The sequence below is a fragment of the Sceloporus undulatus genome, chromosome 2, assembly GCF_019175285.1.
Source record: "Sceloporus undulatus isolate JIND9_A2432 ecotype Alabama chromosome 2, SceUnd_v1.1, whole genome shotgun sequence".
NCBI classification, from domain to species: Eukaryota; Metazoa; Chordata; class Lepidosauria; order Squamata; family Phrynosomatidae; genus Sceloporus; species Sceloporus undulatus.
In genome coordinates this window covers 34797138-34822135 of record NC_056523.1, presented here as the reverse complement: position 1 = coordinate 34822135, position 24998 = coordinate 34797138, and the positions used below count along the sequence as shown (strand labels likewise).

General features: G+C 40.7%; 1 protein-coding gene across 3 annotated transcripts in view; it reads left to right on the top strand.

The window, feature by feature from the left end:
• The window catches only part of FRMD4B (FERM domain containing 4B), a 291444-nt gene extending 266647 nt beyond the window's left edge, over positions 1-24797 (top strand). For all 3 annotated transcript variants that reach the window (XM_042451936.1, XM_042451935.1, XM_042451934.1), the window contains 5 exons: positions 4310-4457; positions 5777-5896; positions 9756-10564; positions 12978-13110; positions 22605-24797. In XM_042451936.1, the coding sequence (XP_042307870.1) occupies positions 4310-4457; positions 5777-5896; positions 9756-10564; positions 12978-13110; positions 22605-22719 (1325 nt within the window). In that variant the 3' untranslated portion in view covers positions 22720-24797. The remainder of the gene's footprint in view (positions 1-4309; positions 4458-5776; positions 5897-9755; positions 10565-12977; positions 13111-22604) is intronic.
• The last annotated feature ends 201 nt before the right edge of the window (positions 24798-24998 follow it).

Here is a 24998-nt window from a genome sequence, read left to right as displayed (position 1 = left end):
CACGGAATTTCCTTGAGTTAACTTTTCTTAAAATCCAAGGTCATAATAGTAATAATAATAATATAGTTTATTTATACCTCCCGCCTCTCCCATGGATCAAGGCGGGATTACGACCATAAAAGACAGTACAATTTACAATCAATACAACAATAAAATACTAACACTGAATTTACCAAGAATTCCTATTAGTTCTCTGAAAATTACAATTCGTCCATTAGCCAACAATCACAGTCAAGGAATCTTCAAAAACAAAAGTGATAACACTGATGGATCTTCCTCTGTGAGGAACAGTGAGGAATCTTTTACCATACCATTGTTAAAATATGATAGGGCTAAATATAGCCTATAAATTCCATTTCTAGTGTACATGAAACAAGTGTACAGTAATTAGATTGGAACTTGGAGTAGTTTGACCTTATTACCACTTAATTGTTTTTAACAGTTTCTGCTCCCTCTCACAGTATTTTCTGAATCTTTATAAGGTGTAGTCAGAGCATGATTAGCCAGACTTCTAAGAGGGATAATTCAAAACCAACGTGAGCAAAGTGTTTGTGCAAGCTCAAATTATTTTTGAGCCAGGGTATTAAGTACAGTGTTCAGCTTCAAGAGGATCAGTAAGAAAAGAGGAACAAAGACTTGGATCTAGCTTACAGAATCAGAACTAAATTCTGGTTCTGCACAGGTGAAAATGTTAAATATGAAGGATTAAGGCTTTGATCAAGGGAGCTTCCTGGACATCTCTATATTCCACCTCCCTTCAAGGGAATGTTGTGCTTAATGCTATAGGAATAGTTGAGGGACTGGCATAGTGGTTTACATCCTTCTGGTTCCCCAATATATGGCTGGCATTCTGTTGGTGAGTCCCAATTACAGCACACTTTAATAGTGAGTCAACACATAGGTAATTCCCACTGATTTGACAGTTTTACTTTAGTCATTATTAACAATAAAATTTAGGCTGTTGTTAGATTTACGACTCCCATCTTTATTTGCTGCCTGAAAATCATGGGAGTTGTAGTCTGGCAGCTACTGGTCTAGGAATATTTCCTTCTCCTCTTCCCTACAGAAACAGGAAGGTAATGTTTTATGTGCATTATTAGATTAGCAAATTGGGCTTGGGCAATTGATGAATCTCAATGAAGCTGGATCTTCCTTTCCATTAATCACCCACACAATCTGGCCAAGTTGCTATTACAAAGAATCTAGACTCAGTCTTTTTCAAGTTTAAGAGCTTTATCATGGATTGATGAAAGGGGTGAATTGGGAAAGTACTAGCCCAAACCCAAAGTTTTCTATTTATATTTTAGTGAACATTTGAACATCATTTATGTCATAAGAATGAGATGAACTTTGTTCTTCTGTCATTTCACCTTGTGAATTTGAACCTAAACAGTTCCAGAAAGAAAAGATTACTTTAAATCTGAGCTAAACCTTGAATTAAGTTCCTCTGAGACCCCCTCCCCCAAACCTTAACTGCTAATTCAGTAAAAGGAAGAAGGCCAGTATACTAATACAATTTTTAAATCTTCTTGAAAAATGCAACTTTGTCGTTTAACACATTTGTAAAGCAATTATTATCATTTTATATTTTTTTCATGATTCCCAGGATTTATTTAATTGCTATAATGGCATCTGGGTTGGGTGTTTCCTGCAAGCTAATGATGGGCTGGGTTTAGCCACATACACCTTTAGCTAGTCATTAGTGTTCAGGAAACACCCTCTTTCCCTCCCTTCACATTATCTTATTATTCCTTAAACAGAAATATGTAACTTTTATACTATGCTCCTACAATGCCAAATGTCCCTTAATTTTGATCTGGAAACTTGTTTTTTGACTGGCTAGTTTCAGGAATAAGGCCACTGTTTTTCACCAGTATTGAAATGATTAAGATACCATTTTAAAAACACTTTTCCCTATATGCCCTTTCTTTTGAGTCAACAAGAAGTGAAGGCAGTCCTCAACAGTAGTAGGGATAGCCTGGATTGGTCATAATACAATAATTTGCTGGGTTATACAGGATAATTTCCCCTTCAATAAAGAATAAGTACAAAAACTCATGTTGAAAATTTGTATTATGCAAGTTTCAAATGTGACTTTTATCACACTACTAAATTAACTCCACAAGGTAGAATAGGGGCAAAATAAAGTATTGTCTGAAACCACCCTTAGAATTCGAACTCCAGTTTCAAGATTTTTAAAAAACACACACCTGGGGTAAAAATTTACACTTGATGTCTAATGCAACCATTAGATCCCTTCCTGTTAACTGCTAAAGGGTTATTTAAAAATCAGATACTACAAAGTCAGTTGTTATTTCTTCAAATGTATACTCCACATCAGTGGGAGGATTTTAGTCCTCTTCTCTCATTTCTCAATCCCTAGCTGACTTGTGACAGCTGTTATGCTCTTTGTAAAAGAACTAAAATGGAACTGTCTGTTGAAGAAAAAGCAGAGCCAACTGCTCTCCATGAACCATTTGCTCCCAGACTTGTGGAGTACCAGGCATGCATCCAAGAAAACGGTGAATTGTAACCCTCTGTCAGAGCTGACTTTCTTCCCTTTGTGTCTGAATGCAAATTGGATCATACACAATTGAATGTATCATGCCCACAAACTTTTCGCTAGTGTTTTGTTTAATGCAAGTAAGGTTATACATAGTCTGTATAATCTTGGCTCCATCAGGCTTCAAGAATGCCAAAGGAGTTACAAAAGACATAGAGATGAGCTGTTGGTAGCTGTAAATTTAAGGAGTATATAGGAAATAGGCCTTCTTTTGAGGGTGAAATGGTTTACTTTAATATCACTGGTTGCTTGTGGATGGGAACTTTCACACCATTTTAGGGCCAGACGCACCCCTTCCTCCATAAGCCATTACTGCTTAAAATGTAGAGATTGAGGGATCTGTTGAATACAACCCATGCCAAGTGCTTATACAGATAGGCAGGATACCACAGCCGACCTTGTGGTGTCCTGCCTGCAGTTTTGACCTGGTTCTGTCCCTAGGCTGGTGCAGCAATGGGTGGATGTTCACATACCCACAATGCTGTGGAGCCACCACCACCGCTTGTGCGCCCCTTACCTGCTACCTCCATAGTATAGGCCCCCACCGTGGCTTGTAGGGATGGAAATGGGTCCCCTTCTGTGGCCCATAAGGGCGGAAATAGGACTACACCCACCTGACCAGGTGCCCTCTTCCAATACCATAGGCTGTGGTAGTGGCCTTCAGAGTAGGCACTGTGAGGGCAGCAGATAAGGGGTGCATCAGCCCGTGCGGTCTGCCGACTTGCTTGACCGAGTTTCCAGGAAACTCTGTCACAAATAACCAGTCCTTTCAGACTGTGTTAAGGGCCTTTGAGCCAGGGTCAGTCTGAAAAACCAGATAAGCATCCAGGCTTGCCAATCCTGGCCTGGAGCTATTGTCCTGTGTTGTCCATATAGGACAGTGCCAGGCCAGAGGGAACACGGACCTTTGGGCTCTTTCCTTCAGCCCCAATGATATTAGAAAAATAGCTATTTATGCAAACTTTGTTGCTAAATCTTTAAAAAGAAATGCAGAAATTTTTAATATCTGAATGACTGTGCTTTTATATGATGCACTGTCCCTTAAGTCTTTGTATGACTGCTATGAGATAACATAATGTTTTGCTATTGTTGTAGCACTGTATGCAAGTAATGCATTGCTTAATTCTTCAGTCTGGAAATTTGCTGACTAGATAGTATGTTTGGTAGTGTATGTTCACAAGGTAGAGATACTACTATCTTTATTTTTAATAAGAACACATCAGTATCTGGCTAAGATCTTAACAGATTCAATTACGCATGCCATATATTGTAGGATAATAAGATACAGTGAAACCATCTTATCTCCTGGAGTTTCCCCCATGGATAACAAAATCCGTGCTCAAGTCCCATTAAATATAATGGCAGAGCAAAATGGTGTCCTTTATATAGAATTGAAAATCAAGGTTTGCTATTTGGACTTTATACTTTTTTTGAATATTTTCAAGCTGTGGATACTTGAATCCGTGGATGAAAAATCCATGGATAAGGAGAGCCGACTGTATAGTAGAATGTGTGGCAACACTAACACATTTAACTAATTTTTAAAATTATTATTAAAATCTATTATTCAGATTATGTGAAACTTATTTCTCTTGGCATTTCTGAACTTTCCTGCATTACCAAAAGCTTCATAGGAAATGACCTTGTATGGTCAAGACATCTTGAGGATACAAACATTGCTCAGTTTTCACAGAGATATACTACTTCTATCCTTCCAAGTCTTAACTGTGTTTTTTCTTTAAATAGGCAATGATTCCCTTGCTGTGCCAAGCCAAAGAACAAACTCTGTGCCCCTTTCTCCAAAAACTCCACCACCCAAATCACTTGGGGTAGAGAGAATACATCTCAGAAAGTCTTCCATGAATGAGCAACTCTTGGACTCCAGGCACTCCAGGTATACATTTGACATTGTCGTGAACTGCATTAGCTCTATTGCCATTTGCTCAGCTTTGCTTTAAAGAGTTCTGTCCATTCTTGCCTAACTTTTAAAGTGCCACATTTTTAAATGTTGCTCTTATTTGTCTATAGATAGATAATATTTTTTGCTACTTTGACACATATGTTTGTGTGCTCTTTACAAAGTAGTTTCTTTTCTCTTAGCTTTCACTTGAGAACTGAATGCAAATGTTAAATTTTTCCTGTGCAACTTGCTTGGGCTATTACTTCATTGGATGGAAACAGAAGAGGATTAAAAGAAAGGTGATAATGGCGGGTTACAGACCGCCGAAAAGCAGCGGTCTGACTCTGCCTCCGCTTGCAGCGTCCGGGAGCCGCAGCCTTTAAACCGTGCGGCTCCCGGACATTGCAGAAAAGGAGCGCGGAAATCGCTCTCCTTCTCAGGCCCCGGAAGAGATGCCACGAGGCGCTAGTCGCGCGCTCGCGGCGTCATTTCCAGGGTGCGACATGCGGATGCAGCGCGTCCTCTACAGCAAGATGGCGGCAGCCATGTGGAACAGCTGCTGCCATTTTGTGCGCGCAGAGCGCGTACTAGGGTTAGGGGGTGCAGAAGCACCGCCCCTTCCTAACCCTAGTACGCACTTGTCGCGTACTATATGGCGGTTTGTAACCCGCCAATATTTCTGGGACTAGTAAGAAAGAGTTCCAAAATCTTAGTTCTGGGCAGTATCCAAAGTGTCTCCACCCACATTTTTTTCAGTCACTCCCTTCCCACTGCAGCCTTTTGTGCCCCCTGGAAAGTGGCTGCTGAAATCTGAGCAATCTTTCTGAAATACACAGAGCTGCAGTAAGAACCAGAAATGTGGAGATCATGAACATTTGTGTAAAACCACTTCAACACAGTCAAGAATTTCATTTAAATGGCCACCATTGTTTGGGACTTTTCAGTTTCACATTCTGTGTTGCATAGGACTGTAATACATGAATGTTTAATAATAGTCCATGAACTTGCACCATCACTCCAATGAAGTACAAATACTGTGTTAAACCTGATTAATTTTCCCTTTCTTTTTGTCTTTTGGAGTCTCCCCCCTTTCAGTTGTCAAAGTAACAGCTCTTCTGCAAACTAAGCAGTGAGTTGTTCTCCTGCATGAAATCTGTGCTACCAACACTTGCTTATTATAATCTCCTCCCGCATTCTACAAATCTTGCACTTCCAGTCTGTAGGCAAGTAGTGCCAACACTGCTCCACTTTGCATTTTATTGATGATATTGGGATGGTGGCCCCATATTGGTTTCTTCTATTTATAATCATAGAGATCCGTTGTCAACACATAGCAGTCCATACAGAACTGTAGAGAGACAACAACATGGTGGAAGAAGTATGCCCACAACACCAGTTCTCACACGCAATGCATACAGTAGCACACATTTGCGGTAAGTTGAATTCCTTCTTTCTACCCCCCAGCTGCCTAATTATTTCTAGTACAGAAAATGCCATGGAAGCCTCATATGTGTTCAGGACCAAAGAGGCCTATTACAGATAATGGAGTGTACATTGTAACATTGCTGTGAAAAGGTAAGAGATTGGATGTTTTAGTCTTTTGATTATAAGGAATTTAGGTCTCATTTGATGTTTTATTTTAAATAAAATTTAAACCATTTGTGGCAGGGTCCTCAAAGTTCCCTCTTACTACAATCACTGAATTTGCCATAGCAATGATAAAAAAAAACCCACTGTGCTTTGAAAGCAACCTTGGAAAAGAGCTTTGAAAAACATCTTCTTTAAAACATTTTTAAAATCATTTTAACGGCATCCATACCTTGGCTACACTATATTTAGAATGATGAAATGCAATCTATGTGGGACTAAGATTTGGAAGCCTACTTGCTGGGTGTGTGGGAAAGGCCTTTTATCTGCATTGTTTGCCAAACTCTGAAATATACAGTATTTTCTTTGGAGTTGCAGTTGGTTTCCAGTCCCTTAATTAAGACAGGGGCTCAAGATACAGCTTTCAAATTTAGCTTTTCACATTTTAATGTTGTTTTTCATTATATTCTTAATTCCTATGCTTCTATGTAATTATTTTGTGTTTTGAATTCTCCTGTAATCTTAGAGTGAATTCTAGAAAGATGGTATAGAAATACCTTGAATCAATCTGGGCAACTTCCACATATGTCCCTGTGAGGCTTGAGAGGGTCATACTATCTCATCTCTTTTCCCCCAGTGTTTTACTAAAAAAAGCTCCACCTATGTCCTCTGGCATTGTGGAGACATTTACCAGATTTTGGGGGTCCTTGTCATGTATTACTCCAGGCGGTATTTCCTGCTTGTAAAGGATAAAAGGAGGAAGTTAATTAAAAATATGAGGACCTCTTGGGAAATGTTTTAGGCAGTCTTATGTGTTGGGTCCATGCGGGTATGTGGTCCACGAACTACATCTTGTGTATGCTGTTGTAAATAAATTAGTTATAGTTTTTTTCAGTGAAACTTAAATATGCTTAGGTTCTTTTTGTGCTTAACTTTCTTTTTCCCATTAAACATCCTTTTGTATGGTGGTGGTCACAGAAATATTAATAAACTGAATTCTTACATTGTTCCTTCTGAAGGTGTTACCTAATTACTTTGAAAAGGGCTTTAGTCGCTAGATGTTACTAGTATTCAGGCTTGACTACCTAAAGGCCCACCAATATTAATAGGTGTTCATTCTTTAAGCCTTTGGAATTGAAGACCACAACAATGTGCATTGTCCTACTCTTGGTTCCATTTCTTGGCCAGTCTAGAATAGCCAACATTTATGTATGCATTTGTTTTATTTAATGTATATACTGCCTCTCTCACAAGATTAGAACCATTCTGTTGTTTTGCACTGCAACTACCATCAGCCCCAGCTAGCATGGCCAGTGGTGAGAAGTGATGGATGTTATAGTCCAAAACATTTGGAGATCATCTGGTTGAGGAACATATTGTAGAAGATGATGGAATTCTGCAAATTACACTTAAAATAGGCCAGACTAAAGCTTTCATCTTTCCAAAGCAAACACCAGGAACATCCAGCATCTGATCTTATTCACATATATTGTTTATTTAGTATTCTTATTTTTTTGTAAATGCAGGACTGCAACAGATGTTGAGCTTTTTCCATCCCTTCTGCAACCCATCCCCAAAAGCACCTTCTGCAAAATCAAAAGTTGGCTTGAGTCTCCTTTTGTAATTCATTCTCAGTGAAAAGAAAATGAGAGGGGAAGTTGGTCAAGCATATGCAGTCACTTGCACTCTGGTTACAATTTTGTTCATTTAAAAACCTATGAAAACACATGCTTTCAGAGAAAATTCTGCTCAGACATTTCTGTAGAAAACTCAGTGCTGACATTCAGCATTATTTTTTATGTCAAATTCACAAACTTGATCTAAACCCTGAGGAATATCTCTCGTGTAGCTTTCTGTCCCTGGATGGATCATGTCAGATTTTTTTATGCCTTTGCTATGCCTTTGAAAGACTGCAGCTACATTGTATCTGATAAGTGTGTTCTTTAGTACAACAGTACTTGGGAGGAGAGGGATTGATTTTGTGTCCTTTAGTTCTCATCGATCACTCATATACACCATTGATATTCCCGTGGAGAATATATTGGCATCCTTTAATCCCAAGCAGTTGTGACTAAAAGGATCATTTTCTTTCTTGTGACTAGACAACATGATGTTTGGATGAATTGTCATCGAAGATTTCCATACATGGCAGAATCACTGATAACTCATCCCTCAAACATCCTTCAGATGTGGAGGAAGCGTGCGTGTGAACGCCTGACGCGCTTTCTCAATCGTCTTGAAATCATCGGTCCCTGTAGCGTCCCTGAATCATTCTAGTGGAGTGGATTTCCTCTGAAGGGGAGCAGATTTCGTCTGAATGGAAACTTTGTGTTCAGAGGAAATCTGCTCCCCTGGAATGATTCAGGGATGCTAGAGGGAGCGACAATTCCATGACAATTGAGGCAGTGCACCAGGCATTCACACGCATTTGAGGGACATTTAAGGGACGAGTTACCAGCAATTCTGCCAGGTATGGAAATCTTCATCCTCATGTTGTTACTGCTTTATCAACAACATTGGAAAAAAGCCTTGAAAAACAGTTCTTCCTCCCTGTTTAATACATTTTAAAACCCATTTTTAAATCACTGTCTGCAGTTACATGTTCTCCCCCTGCAGCTGTCAAATCCTGGAAGTGACCTCTGGTGAGGAAGGGAGGGATGGGAAGACAATTCAGGCAAGTAAGAAGCAGCTGGTCTCAGCCTGGAAGAAAAAGGCATGCACTCACAGATTGAATACACCCACCTTTTCCTTCTCTGAGCCCAGACCAGCCACATTTTCATTGTCTGAGGGGCCACCCAGACTAATTGAAAAGTCCCAGATTTTTTTCCCTGTTCTTTCTGATTTTATACTGGGTTAAAATAAACCAAAGGGGAGAGCTGGTGTAAAAACTCTGCTCATACTGGGAGCTGACAGAAAATATTCTGGGATAAACAAATGTGTATTCATTGCCAAAATAAAATTGGAAAGAACAGGAATCTGGGACTTTCTGATCTTTTTATTAACATTTATTTATAGAGTGCTGTAAAGTTTATACAGTGCTTTAGATAGTAAGGGTCAAATAAAATAAGAAAATAAAAGAATAAAAATCTGCTGAGCGGCATACAATCTAAAACGACAACATTAAATGCACCCAGAATTGCCTCATCAGTATTGCCTCATTCCTTCCTCATCAGTATGTAGTAGTAGCAGCAGCAGCCTGTGCTAGGACTGACAACTGCTTGGGGGCGGTTGGACAGGGTGCAAAGGATTAAATACATTATATATTATTTTATTATTATTATTAAATAACAGTCCCTGAATCCAGTCCAACAAGAGACATACACACACATAAGTTGCATTTAGTAACTAAAAGATGCCACAGTGTCTATCACAACAGTGGATGTTGTGGCTTCTTTAAGATTGATGTGTTTTCACATGAGCTTTTATAGGTTGCAATCCACATCCTTCGATGTATGGAGTATAAATTTAGAGGTTCAAGATATGAAGTGCACATGGTTGGGAGGAGGGATGTTACCATGATATTGGCAGCCTCCATAGGTACTCTGCTTCATTGCTCAACTATTTTACTCTTTTTTTTTTCTTTTTTTTTTTTTTTGCTTTTAAACCTAAGTCTACATTTTCTGTTATGTAAAACTATTTGTTCTGTGCTGACCTTGAATATATGAATGCTGAATTTGTAGCAAACACACATTTCTCCTTTTCCAGGCCAGATCGCTCCCCCCAGCACTGCAGACAGCGGAGTGGCAGCTTAGAGTCCCAGACGAACACATTGTCTGAGATGGCTAGTGAAAAACCAGTGTTCAACCTTTCAAAATCACAGAGAAGCAGCAGTACAGAAATTCTAGATGATAGGTCATCCTACACTAGCCAATCAAGTGCAGAATACTATTGTGTAACCCCGAATCCAAGCCCGTATTATACCACCCAGACCCTTGACAACCGTACAAGGAACAGGAGACGGTCCAAGAAACAAAACATTTCTGCTTCCAGTTCAGGAAGCATGCCAAATCTAGCCCAAAAGGACATCCGTAATGGTGTCTACCCAAAGTCTCAAGGACAGACATCAAACAATTGCTACATTACTGGCTATGCCCCTTACCTGGAGTGTGATGTGTATTTCAACGGGGGTTATGTGTACGAGAATGGCACAGAGGGCCAGTACACGGTCAACCCTTCCTACCGTTCATCAGCACACTATGGATATGAGCGGCGCTATCGGGAATTCAGGTCTTTCCATGAAGATGAGATGGAAAGAGTTCCACACAATCCATATGCTACCCTGCGCCTGCCACGGAAGCCATCTGTGAAAGCTGAGCACATCACCAAAAATATTCACAAGGCCTTAGTAGCTGAGCATCTTCGTGGCTGGTACCATCGTGCCTCTGGGCAGAAAGACCACGGCCATGGCCTGCAGGCAGGCTTCGACACTGACCGAGGTTCACAAAGGAGCCTGGGCTTTGCTGGACTGCAGGTGCCATGTTGTCCAAGCAGTCGTGCGTCATCTTTCTCTTCAGGTAACTATTGGTTGGTCTACCAGTTCTCCATGGAGTGGAAGCAACTTTTGGGTAATTTTTGTATCTGGGTATAAAAAGACATAGAGCAGCTCAGATCTAGGTAAAAGATAGTAGAGGCTTGAAAAATATGACCAAACTGCTAATTAATACTAGCGAGGTTCCTTTCCTCCCTCCCCTGCAATGTACAGTCTATTTGGAAATGCTCTGAAATGTGTCCAGGAACTGCAGAAGGCAGATGTCTGGCTCCTTAAAATGATTTGCTGTGAGGAATGTGCTACAGTTATTCAAATGGAAGTCTATAGCAGACATTTAGTTTTAGGGTCTACATCAAGGAGCCTACACCTTTAAAGCACAGAACAGCCTATGTCACATAAGAGATACCTTTTCCATTGTCATCTCTTTGCCACCTGGAATCATCCAGACAGACCTCCTGTACTGTCTGAGATTAGGTTGGCAAGATCACAGCGTAGGGCTTTTTCTGTTGTTGTGCCATGGAACAGCCTGCCTCGGCCAAATGCTTCAGATATTTTAGGAGAATGGCCAAGACCATTTTTGCTGTTGCTGAAACAGGCTCATGGCCATATTTGGTTATTCTTGTTCACATTGTTTTTATTCTGTAGAATTCCTTGCCACCTGCTTTGATTTCATTGTTGTTTTTCGTTACATTTTTTTTTTAATGGCAGTGGTTCTCTAACTTTTTACCATTGTGACCCACTTTACATCTGCATATGGATGTAATGCTCCCTTCCTGCTCAACATAATATATGCATTAAAATATTTTGTTTGTTTAGTATGCGTATTTTAGTTCACACATTCTTGTATATTCATATTTTAACATTTTATAAGGAAATGGCTCTCCCTTCTTCTCCTCCCTCTGGAAGAGACTCACCCTCTTTGCCTTTCTCTTCCCCTCCAGGACAGAAAAGGTTTGGAGGGATCAGGGCCTCCAAGTCTTTTATCCCCCCCCCCCCTTTAAACAGCTCTTGCACCCCTGGGGATCCCACCCCACAGTTTGAGAACCACTGTTTTATAGGAACCAGAAGAAGTTCTGTTTCAAGAAAAGACTAACATACAATGTAAATTTTAAAATTAAGAGTAAATAAATAAATAGGCCTAAATCCAGTTGCTAATCCCAATTAAAGGCGAATAAGATGAGGGGTGAATCAATTTGTATGTAAATCGCATTGATTCAGCAGGTCAGTGAGTAGCAATTGGATTTAAACTATAGAGTGAGATAGACATTGTGCAGCCCTCCACTGTCAGACTACAACTCCTAGTAGCCCCATTCAGAATAGCCAGTGGTGAAGAATGATGGAAGTTGCAGTTCATACAGTTTAGAGGGCAGGGTGATTTCCACCTTGTCATAAACTATATAAGAGCAAGCAAGAGCAACCGTCTCACATTCTGTAGATTACAATTTGAAGGAGCATAAGTGTGTGCATATGTGCAAATTATAAATGTCAGCGTGATTTACTATTACTATCAATTTTTTTACATAGAACTTTAATATGCAGCATGTTTTATTAATATTATTCTACCAGCCTATCTGTGGTACATAGAAAAAGTCTCAGCTACACCTACAGCTAAAAAGGCTTACTATATTGGTTATGAAAGAATGGTCAAACTGGTTTACAAGGGTATCAACAGTACACAGAAGCGTAGGAAAGTTGGGAGAAGCCTACCGGCTCACACAGGTGGTTCATCCAGTCCAGTATCCTGTCTCCCACAGTGACCAGGTCCAGATAGTTATTGCATTATTTAACCACTTAAAGTAACAACAGAGGTGGCCTGCATTGTTGTGCAATGGAAGAAGTACATGAAAATGTATACCAATATCTAGCTTGTTAGGGTAAACAAATAAAAGAAAATACTTTTTAATTTTTTAAAAAAGTGGGATGCAGTTTATGTAACTGTCTGTGGAGATATGTATTATCCAACACTGGAAGTTGCCTAGCCCATTGAAAGAAAAAGTGAATGGACAAAATCTCCCCTAATAATTATGTCTGTAATTATCTAATTCTTATGAAATTGGAAGACCAAAAAACAAAACAAAACAGTTCTGTGACCTATTCAGTTCCCTAGGTTATATGCAATAGAACCTAACATATGAAAATATGTGCTTACTGAATTTAGATTATAGTCAGAAAGTTGGTAAGTGTCACAGTCATTAAATCTGGACAACAGCCATGTCTGGTGGGAAGGGAAGGAGAGAGAAAAGTGTTTATGGGGTTCTAGGTTTCTAATCTTTCATTTAACTATTTCAAAATATGCTTTATATATAGCCACATTTTCTAGTATTTGCATGTCTGTGTAAGGAAGTGCTGTGCTTGAATCTGCAACATAAAGATTGATAGCCAGGTAAAATGAGTTACTCATTCTCATCTCTCCCCCCCTTCCCTGTCCCCATTTTTAGCATCTTCTGCAAACACCTCTGGGAATTGGCGGAATCCAATTGCACTTGGACTGTCTGATTACGACACCCTGTCTCAGTCTTCTTACCGCAGCTGTTATGGGAGCATGTATGGCAGCAACCCACAGCAGAGCAGGTGAGCTGTGCACAAGAGAATTGCTGGTTTGCCTTGTAGGATTTCTACAACTTGCAAAAATATTAGTAGATATTAATCTTTATGGAGGGCAGCTATGTCTACTAGAGGAGTCACCTATTTTCTTGTGGTTTTTGCTCTATAAATAGCACATGGGGCATTTTCTTTTCCACAAATATTAATCTGATCTATTGAACTGAACAAAAAAAAGTTATGTGATACAAGTGTTTTGTCTGAAAGGCAGTACAAGGACTGTAGATACTGTAGTTTCTTTCCACTAGCTTTCCCCCTATATCCTACATGAGTTACATGGCAGCATCATAAGAGGCAAAATCCAAGAGGAAAAGTGAAATAGGCATGGTTCCCCACCCCTATCTCTTTAGACTGAGGGATTGCATGTTCTTTGCCATTTGTCAGCTAATCTGCATCTGCTTGGAGGTCCCTGTTATCAATATGTGGTTGTCAGGACTTCCAACTCATGAACAATCCAAACAAGTACAATACATCAATACTGTACTTAAGCATTTTTAAGTCTTGCAATTGGCAGATTATATGATACGGGAGAATGAGCAGGCTCTCTGTTAGTCTTTTAGGCTATTTTATTATTTACAGTCATGGATCTACAAATATACACTCCCCTCAAGGAGAAACATAGACCTTAAGTGTTTAGACACATTACTTCACTACTTTATATTGCAGGTAAGGCATCATATGTTACACAAAGGCATCGAAGAAAGATAATGTCCCCGGGCATTGCTATAGCCATAGCAGCACTCAGTACAAGCATAATGGGAAACATATCTTTGACATAGCCCAAATCATACCAGCATCATTTGGGTTTTTATCAGCCAGAAACAGTGAAGCTGTTATAAAACTGTTCTTTTGATATGTGGGAGGCTGACACTCCTGGTCAGCCTGTATCTTCTGAGCCAGTTTTATATCCTTCCCAACCTTTCTCTATCCAATATGCGGAGATTGTTTAGCAGCCTCCACTTACGTAAATAAGTGGTCTTTCTTCTGTGACATAATACTTGGTGAACACTAGTTCTTGGCTGCCTTCATCAAATTGCAGCAGCCAGTAACACTTTAATGCAGTACTAATGACACTTTAATATGGCATCTTTCTCAAGTTACTAAGTTAATTCATTGTTTATGTTTCTTTCAAGCTTAGCATTTTGCTTTTGTTATGCTAGCTTTATGACTCAAACTAGGCAGTGCCTATGCTGTATTACGTATATGGATGTTCACGTGGAACACTTTATACTTTTATGTTTTATGCTTCACAAAGACATATTACATTGCTTCATGGGCCTAAATTTTGAAAACTGAAACCCAAATCATTGCTTAGCCGTAAACAAAAGTCCTAGCCCTGACAACTGAAAATCAAGAAACTGCCCATATTAAGAATCTAAAGGTAATAATTTGCATTTCTGTATCAGTCTGCAACACTGAGCAGTGCTTCAGAAATGCACGATTTAAAAATTGTATTTTGTGATACTGTGACTGCATGTTGTTGGATAATAGAATCATATAATCATAGAGTTGGAAGAGACTGCAAGGGCCATCCAGTCCAACCCCCTGCCATGCAGGAACTCTCAGTCAAAGTATCCCTGACAGATGGCCATCCAGCCTCTGCTTAAAGACCTCCAAGGAAGGAGACTCCACTACACTCCGAGGGAGTTTGTTCCACTGTCAACCAGCCCTTACTGTCAGGAAGTTCCTCCTAATGTTGAGGTGGAATTTCTTTTCCTGCAGCTTGCATCCATTGCTCAAGGTCCTAGTCTCAGGAGCAGCAGTAAACAAGCTTGCTCCCTCTTCAATATGACATCCCTTCAAGTATTTAAACAGGGCTATCATATCACCTCTTAACCTTCTCTTCTCCAGGCTAAACATCCCAAGCTCCCTAAGTCATTCCTCATAGGGCATGGTTTCCAGACCCTTCACCAGTTTAGTCTCCCTCCTTTGGACACGCTCTTGTTTCTCAACATCTTTTTTTAATTGTGGTGCCCAGGACTGGACACAATATTCCAGGTGGGCCCTGACCAGAGAAGAATAGAGTGCACTATTACTTCCCTTGATCTAGACACTATACTTTTATTGATACAGCCTAAAATCGCATTGCGCTTGTTAGCTGCTGCATCACACTGTTGACTCATGTTCAATTTGCGGTCTACTTGGACTCCTAGATCACTTTCCCCATGTCGTCTTGTTCAGGACAGTTGTCCCCATCCTATCTGTGCATTTTATTTTTCACCTTAAGTGCATACCTTCATTTCCTCCGTGTGTGAATTTCATTTTGTTAGCTTTGGCCCAGCCAAAGATAATGGTTTTCGGACAACTGATACCCCCATTTTTTAAGGTGACCATTTTCACATCTTTTTTCATTGTTCTCATGGCAGTTCTGCAAAAAGCAGACGCTTGGTGTTTTCGCCCCTGCTCCATGCAACCCCTACACCTCTAATTTTAGTTTAGTGTTGGCTGCTTCATTCTTGAACTCCACCTGTTATCGATCAGAACAAAGGGCTGCTTGTGCTTGCAGAAATGAGATCGTATTTAAGTACAGTTGTGCTCTCTGTAACTAGCTCAGTATAATAAGCAGTCATGATCATTTTGTGTCTGGTTTTAATGAGCTGGCTTTTCCACCCACATTCCATTGCTGAGCTGATTTTCTGAATTATCTAGCACGATAATGGCATTTGCATGATCTACACAGTGTATCCTTACAGCACGAGTGTAAAGTGTCCCAGTTGTTTGTAAGTTAATTGCTTATACTTCTGGGTTGCAGTCCTGTTGGCTTGAGGATCTATGGCAGTGTAGGCAATGGTCCAGTGATGGAGGAAAATTGACCCCAGAGTAAATGAGCAACAGTGGGGGAGAGAGATAGTATTGAAAACCATCTGTCAGGCAAGAAAGATGACCTGCTGGCTCTCAAGTTGTTTGAGAGCAACAGGGCAGCTCTCTTTGGTATCACACACTGTTCCAAGAGGGCTTAACTGGCATATGGATAGTTACAGCATAAGTCACCAATAGGATTCTACCATTCGTGTTGTTTTCCTAAAGGAATTACTTTAAAATGTGGGTCTTTCATTTTTCCAGTGAGTCAGAGGGGATGGGTGGAGATGGCTGTACGATAAAGTTCATAGGTTTATTTAGATCACATCATATCAACAAGAAAACAGGATGAAGGCATAATACACAGAAGAGATCAAAGGCCAATAAAATACATTTAAGTAAGCAATAAAACGATAATGAAAGTGCAGTGTACAATAGCTTGCTTTAAAGACTTGCACAATATGCAAAATTTGGCACAATCTACTCTTTTAAAAACCCTTCATTTACCTGTAAATTTTCACCAGGCCTCTAGTTAAAACTTACTGCATTCCCACCTATTTAGTAGTTTGGCCTAAAGGCCAAGGAAGGAAAAGTTAAAGCTAACTGTTTCAGGGAAAGGTCCTTGTAGATTCAGGTACAGATCAAGGAAGATTGGTTTGGGAAAATTCAGATGGAAACATCGACCAGAGGAAATAAGAAGATAGTAAATTGTAAAATACTATATGTGAAGTTGAAGACTTTCATAGCCGGCATCCATAGTTTTTTTGGGGGTTTTAGGCTATGAGCTGTGTTCTAGAAGACTTTATTCCTGATGTTTCACCAGCAGCTGTGGCTGCCATCTTCTGAAGATGCCAGCCACAGTTGCTGGCAAAACATCAGGAATAAAGTCTTCTAGAACACAGCCTCATAGCCTAAAAACCCCACAAAAAAACTATGCATACTGTAAGTTTTACAGTAGTAAAATATTGTCAAAACATTTTACACTAAGGAAATACTGCAACATCAAACCAGAGAGAAATAAGAAGATAATAAAATGTAAAATACTCCACCAGGAGATGGGAGAGGGGAAAGAAAGGAGAACCCAAACAGATAATAACTACAACCACTACCATCATCACCAAACCAAAACCACCAGGATTTATTCAAATTATCTACAAAATAGAAATGCCATCTAGGAAAATCTAAGCCTGTGTTAAAAAAAAAATAGGAAAATTATGATCAGAGAGGAACAGTGTTGCCAATTCGCGACTTACCACAAAAACGGGGACTTTTCAGACTTTTCGGTGATTTTCGCGCCTTGCCCTAATTCAGTGCCTTTTCCGTGCTTTGGCAGCCTGCTGCGAGAGCAACCAAACCTTTGGAGTTAACAGTTTTCAGCCAAGAGGGCGGAGAAAACTCTCTCTCTCTCTCTCTCTCTCTCATGAGTCCTCTGAGAGCCAGGAGGCGAGCCTGTTGGAGGAATAGTTCAGCCAATCAGAGAGGGACAGTGATTGCCCCCCTCAGGCATTCTCAGGCTCCAGGGGCAAAAGTGCTGGAGAGGCAGGGAGTGAGGGATCTTGGCTGGCTTACCCCAATTGCTTGGATTTCCAAGTAAGAAATAAGTTTTAAGGCACACAAGGCAAACTTGATCTGGTATCATGGCTTGATGTTGTGGACTTCTGTGTGTGCTGAGAGTGACATTTGAATTTCTGAATTCCTGAGCTGGGCAGAGTGCCCAGCCTACCTCTCAGGTTGTTGTTGTACTGTGAGGACCATTTGGGTTGTGTGATGTGAATGCGAGTTCCTGACTGTGTGTGTGGTGTGTGTGTGTGTTGTGTGTGTGTGTTGTGTTAGTGATTAAATATGCCCTCTGAGCATGGGCAGAGCACCTGGTCAGTTGGCACCCCTGCTGCCCTGTCTTCCAGAATTTTGTGTTTGTGGCTCACTTTTTGGTTCTCTTTCCTTGCCATCCTACTGCAAAAATAATCCAGTTTGGCACTGCTCGTAACTGCAAGGCTCCCTGCGATGATGGGATCGGGCAAACCACCAAGCCCAGAATTCCGCATGGAGCCTGGCTCCGGTAAAAGCAGGTTTCAACATGTCACAACAAACTACAATTCCCAGGATTTCCTGGTTTGAGAAGGGATGCCTCCACGCTTCCAGATCACAGCCCTAGAGAATGAGTCTACAGGATATCAGTGTTGCCAGTTAAGTCCACTTCTCAGCTGCATTGGATTTAATAATGAGGTAATGATGATGATGATGATGTGAGATAGATCTGTAGCACCTTTGAGTCTTACTGAAAGAAAAGTTGGGCAGCATGAGCTTCCTAGACTTAAGCGTACTTCCTCATGCATGGGAATGTAGTTCATGTGGCACCAGAAGCTCTTTCTCACAAAACTACACTTCCCGGGTTCCCTAGCACTGAGCCAGGGCAGTTAAAGCAGTCTCAAACTGGATTTTTCTGCGTGTGTCTGGACCCACTCAGGCTGCATCTTCACTCCAGACTCCGAGGACATTCCCAGGATTCCTAGCACTGAGCCGTGGCAATTAAAAGGGTTTCAAATGGATTATTTCTGCAGTGTGGTTGCAGCCGAACACTTTCTATTTGGCACAAAGCTTCCTGAACCCCCTTCATGTCAAATACTGTAATATCTTAAAGGACTGAAAGATTTTTGTTTGGTTCAATGGTGATTTGAGAGTTGAAATAAGTTACAATTATTTTATTCAATTATGTTTACGTTTATTTGCAAAACATCTGCCATTTTAACATTATGGGAATTTTCAGGGAATTGTGACTGAAATTCCATGTGATCTGGGGGGATTCAGCGGGTTTGGACAGACATTTCCGGGAATATCTTCGAGGCTTGTTGGCACACTCGGAGAGGAATAAATCACCACAAAGAATAACAAAAGATTAATTAGAGTTGTGCTAAAGAATGTGTGGAGACTAGTGTAATGGAACCTAACTCGAAATGAAAAGGGGAAACTCTGGACTAAAGGCCCCAAATATACAAAACCATCAGAAAGTAAATTTTAAGGAGAAAAAAAAGGAAGGAAAAAAAGAGGTACAGTTGCTTCTTGAGGTACCACTCTCCTGTGGTACGGTTTGCTTCTTGATTAATTAAAGCTCCAAATGTTTATGCTTCTCTGTTTCTTTTCCCCCCTATTGTCCTAAAATTCAGTTCGGTATTGGTAAAGGGCAAGCCAAGAGTACTTACATTGGCATTCTTTAAGCTTAGAAGCAATGTCCCTTTGTCATTGAATAAATAATATGTCTCTGGTTGGTTCTTATCGGCTACACTCTGAGCATAGAGCCATTGAGAGTATCCAACTTGCTACCTCTCCATTTTATCATATCATAGTGTCAAGGCTGTCACCAAACAACCATTAATCTGGCCTTTTCACTCATTCCAGAATCCAGAGATCCAGGCGAGCAATCTCTGTCCTGTCCTCTCACAGTTAATCATCTTCATTCTCTTTATGAACCAATGCAAATGAACCCCTTGATTTCAACGTGGAGGAGAGTGATTAATATTTGGCAGTTTGCAAAAGATCTGGTTTGAAAAATACAAAACTATGATGTAGACCATGGGTTGCACCTGCGGCCCACGGGCCACATCGGCCCCCGGAGGGCCAGGACCGGCCCCCGCTCGCCCTGCCGCCGATTGCGCCGCCGATTGCCACCGCTCCGGGCGCCATTTTGTTTTTTTAAATGGCGGCAAAGTCTCACGGGACTTGCCGCCATTTAAAAAACAAAATGGCGGCGCCCTTAGGAGGCCCTGTGTGCTCTCTGGAGTCCTGTTAGGGCTCCAGGGCCGTGCCAGGCTCTGAATGGGCCCTCTCCTCCTTCGCTCGCCCTCCTGGCCTGCCCTTCACCCTTCAGGCTCCGCTCTCCTGGCTTCCCTCTCTCCTCTCCGCCCTCCTGCCCTGCCTTCACCTTTGGCTCCGCTTCCGTGGCTCTCGGCTCTCCTGGTTCTGCTCTCAGCCCTCCCCCCATGGACGGCGGGGGGAGGGGGGGGGAGGGGGGGAAGGGGGAGGAGGAGGAGGAGGAGGCGAGAGAGAATAGAGAGAAGAGAAGAAAGAAGAAGAAAAGAAAGAGTCAGAGCCACTACCACGCAAGAGAAGGGGTTGGTTCATTGGAGGAGGGGGGTATCGTAGCACACCTACTACCTGTGCTTTGTGGTTTGGGACACGTGTGCATGCATTTCCCCCCTGTTCTGTGGCCTTCGGTAGTTGCATGCGCATATTGTTATTCTTATGCACATCCCTGGTATTCTCTTTGCAAAACCTCCACATGGCTGGCTGTTTGGGTTGAGACATTGTGCATGCATTTGATCTGGATTTCCTGCATGGCAGGGGGTTGGACTGGATGGCCCTTGCAGTCTCTTCCAACTGTATGCTTTCCCTCTGATTCTGACTTTCAGGTAGTTTGCATGCTGCAAATATTGTTATTCTTAGCTTACATCCCTTGGTATTCTCTTGCAAAATCCCTCCACATGGGTGGCTTGTCTTTCTGGATGAGAGCAGTGTGCATGCATTTGCTTGGATTCCTAATTTTATTTAACTTACTTGTTTTGTTCTTCTTCATTTTGATTTGTATTGTTTCCATTTTTTTTTACTTCAGATAATGTTTGTAGTTGTATTGTAGGAATTATTTATTTTATTATTATTTTTAAAAATATATTTAATTATTAATTTTTGGCTTTGGCCAAGGATGGGGACCGAGGAGGAAGAGCCCCCGACTGCGGCTCCGCCCCCGGAGGGAGGAAGCTCCGCCCCAGCATGCGGCTCCACCCCCAGAGGGTGGAAGCTCCGCCCTGGTGTGCGGCTCCGCCCCAGGGGTGGAAGCTCCACCCTGGTGTGCGGCTTCCGCCCCCAGAGGATGAAGCTCCACCCCCCAGCTCGGCCCCCCAGTTGTCTGAGGGACAGGCAACCCGGCCCCGCTGAAAAGGTGCCACCCCTGGTAGACTACATGCTGGTTCAGCTTTAACATTCCTGTCCCCTCCAACCAGCCATAAAAAGGAGACAGAAAACACTTGCTTCTGTTTTAGTAAGCTGCCTAGTAGTATTATAAACAAATCAGAAATTGGTTAATTTTAAGTGTGGTTATTGAGACAAACCAACTTCATAAAACATGACTTCGGATTCCACCATGCTAAATAGTTTGGAGTAGCCACATATTAAATCCATTGTATTAGTGGGATTTATCTATGTTTTGACTCTTCAGCATTGAATGAGTCTACTCTAGATGGAGTTACTCAATAGGATGTGAGCCTTAGTCTGCAAATAACTCTGAACTGTAGATAGTTAAAAATGAAAACAAAAGCTTCCCATCCATAGCAGTTAGATGATTAATGCATTCTGGTTTGTAATTCAAACTTTAAAGGAGCTATAAGTTTGTGAACCTATTATGGTGATATAGTTTGGTGCATTGAATAATTCCTTTAAAGTTTAAACTAAAGACTAAAATGGATTCCCTGCCCCACTGACATGGAAACTCCCAGCTACCACTGCTCAGAAAGAAAGCAGGAATGCAGGATCCCAAAGCTTTGCCATGTAACCATAAATCATTGTTCAGATTTGTGTCCAGACACAGCCGTTGACTGCAGTTGACTGAGAACTAGCCAGTGTTTCCACTGCCAGCTCTGGCAAATCTATTGTCACTGATAGTGCTGTGCCTAGCACCATCACTTGCGTATCTAGGGCACTACCATACATCTGATGTCACATCGAGGTTCTCACTTTTTTTTTCTGATAGCATTTATTGAATCTATATAGCATAGCATGATATAAAGATGATCATTTTGCTTGACTTTTAAAATTGGCACAAGATGCCACGGGAGAGGTGTCTGTATCACATAGCTACATTTCCATAGTTATGTTTCCCGATGCCACCCCCAAACTTGGAAATCATGCATCCTTTCCTACCCACATGGTTTCAGAGAGTGGCCAGATGAGCAGGGACAAGTCAAGCTGTGTTCATAGTACAATGTTTTTGGATGTCCAGCTACAGGGAAATAGCTGGATGCATCCTTGCCCATTCCCCTGCTCTTTGTCAACATGGAAATGATTGTGTTAGAGGAAGCTGGACTGCCTACAAGTTAGGAGGGGTTGGGAGGGTTAGTTGTTACATGGTTGGGACAGATTTTTGATCTTCTCAGCAACCAAAAATGTGAGGTGTGTTGGTCTGAGTCAACTTGTGCCATAATGATTCATTGTTTTCACCTATCCTAACACGTAAGGATGGGATGAGATAGAAGTAGATACATATTGTCTTAATGGCTGTTTATGTTACAAACATTATAATTTACCAGTACTAGGGGCTCAAGAGCTGTAATTTAAAAACTTATATAGAGATGCATGAATTGTTGATTTCTCAGCCAACCCCATATTCACTGTACATGTTATTATGTTAACTGCCTGGGTCTTTCCTACCACAGTAGATTTACTTTCCAATTATGATCCAGAATGACTCAATCTACTCTCCTTCTGGTGTAAGTCCTATTGATTTCAGTTTTGAAAGAACAAGTTGGAAGAAGGGGGTGATTGAGTGTCAGACAGTCTTTCCACTAGACAGCAGAATATAGCAGGACCTAAAACCCTAATTCACCTAGACTGGGTGCTCTCTTGCAACCTTTTGATTATGTGATTCTATGTCACTGATGGATATTCTTCTTTTCCAGGACATATGCTGATACAAGTGAGCTGGGTGACAGGAACCAAGTGGAAGGCAACTTGCAAGACAGTGAGCAAAGACTATTCTGGCATGAAGATTCAAAGCCTGGGACTTTAGTGTGAACTAGCCATTGCTTCCATTACCTTTATGTGCCTTGCACCTTATGCTCTTCCTATAAAAATAAGCTTCCTGGTGCAACTCAAAAAGGAGGATCATTATGGAAAGATAAAAATTGTTCAGTGAAAGAAAGCTACAAAAATCTTACCCATTCTAGCACAAAAGTATGAATCCAAATAACACAGAAGAAGAGGAGGCACCTCAGCAGCCTGGCTGTAACTCTCCTCCACTACCCCCAAATGGTTAAAGTATTTTTGGAAGGCACTTTTTTTCAAGCAGATGGAAGTTGCTGATATTACAAACATCCAAAAATGTGAAAAGGAGATTCCTATGGGGACCGTTTTAGGAGCACAATTCAGTGGAAAAACAAATCACAGTGTTTGGAATCACTTCTGCCAGAGCATCTGCTTGATCAAGTTTGTGACCTGTTGATGGGCAAAGTGATGTGAATGGAACAGAAGAGTGTCTGAGATTACAGCTACTTGAAGGATGTTTGTGTTTTTAAACAGTATTTTGAATGAAGTTAAAATGTTTTTTAAGGTTTGCTGGCTTAAACGTGCTTACTCTAAGCACAAGGAGGGGGGAAATGAACGGTAGTTGCACATTGCAATGTACTACATAAATCTGAGCCTACAGAATGATTCTTTTCTGGACAATGGGAATTCAATTTTTCCAGTTTTTCAATGTCTGTTCATTTATGCAAGAATGCATGCAAGTTTCACAGCAGCATGTGTTGGGAAATACTTGTTATACTTCCAGACAAGGATTTGGTAGTGCAGTTGCCCTGCTTTGAGGAATTTTATGGGAGATTCAGACAATGCCATCTTTCATTTTCAGTCTTTGCATGTTTTCCCACTCCTTTTTTTTCTGTCTTTTTTCTTTCCATAAAATATATTAAGGAGGAAAAGATGGCGTAATATTTTAGGGTTGGTACTCCTCCATCATGAAGCCTCCTTTGTTTTGGTATGAGCTACAGAATGAGCTACCAATGTAACAAGATGTCCAATATATTGAACAGTTTGGTTATATTGGCCAGTATTATTCATGCTTTTGAGATGGATGCAAATACATTTAACAGTAAAACCAAGATGGTGCCTTAAAATCAAAGGGCATTATAATTGTGAAATATATGTTACCTGAAAAACAGGTGCACTATTTTGTTCCATGCCCCAATCAATAAAGTCAAGAGCATGTCCACTGCTCTTCCACTGGAGCTTTCTGGCCTTCAAAATGTGATCTCTGTTGTTTGTCTGTTGACCAGAGGACAAAGCGTAAGAGGAAAGAACATGTGGATTTAGTCCAGGCCACAGGTTGAATTGGACTGAGAGCTGACGGTGTAGATCACATGTGGCCCCACATCACTGTAGGATCTAATCTGTGATTGGAAGCTTTTTTCCAGATGTGGGCTGACTTCTAAAGACTAAAGTAACTAAGTGCTAAGTAGCATCTTTGCTAACTCAGTGGATTTTGGTTTGGGGTTTGTTTGCAAAAAGAAAAAAAATGAATGATCAGCTGCAGGTTTCATCTGGGAGGGATCAACCTACCTCATATCATCTGCCTGTAGGAACAAATTAGCTAAAGATTATCTATGTAATTTTGCAAACTGTCTATGAAGATACTTGTTTCTCAGCTATATTGTGCTTCAGGATGCTATACAATGGTGCTGTTCAAGGATCTTTTTTTAAAAAAAAATGTAGAATGCATCACTCCTTGTTCATATTGTGAATAAGTGGTTTCTGGAAAACAGTTTTTGGACCTTTTTTTACTGATGCTTCCAAAGCATATAAGAAGAATTCTATAAATAGATACACACATACTTATGTACACATACACACACACATATACATATGTATATATATATCCACAGAGAAGTTTTTAATTTGTTAAGCTGGTCCTTAGTCATTTGTATTATTAGAATTAACGTTTGGAATAAGAATGGAAAATTAAAGCAAAATTAATTTATTTCTTTTGTGCATATTTGTATAGCCTTTTAGAAAGAAGATCTTTTTTGCTTATTCTTTTACTGCTCCTGACTTTTTTAAAAGGCCTATGGTTTTGTATAGGTCAATAAACTTAAAAATATGCTACTAAATATTTTCAGTATTCCTTGTTTTATTTTATTAGTTTAACCTTTACTATATCTTCATCTTGCAACACAAAAACAAAACAAATATATGGCACAGATGCATGGTTGACATCCTTTTCCTTTAGTAATGATGATGTCCTAAGATGGGTTTATGAGTTGGACTATGACTCTGGAAATCAGGATTCGATTCCCAGCTGA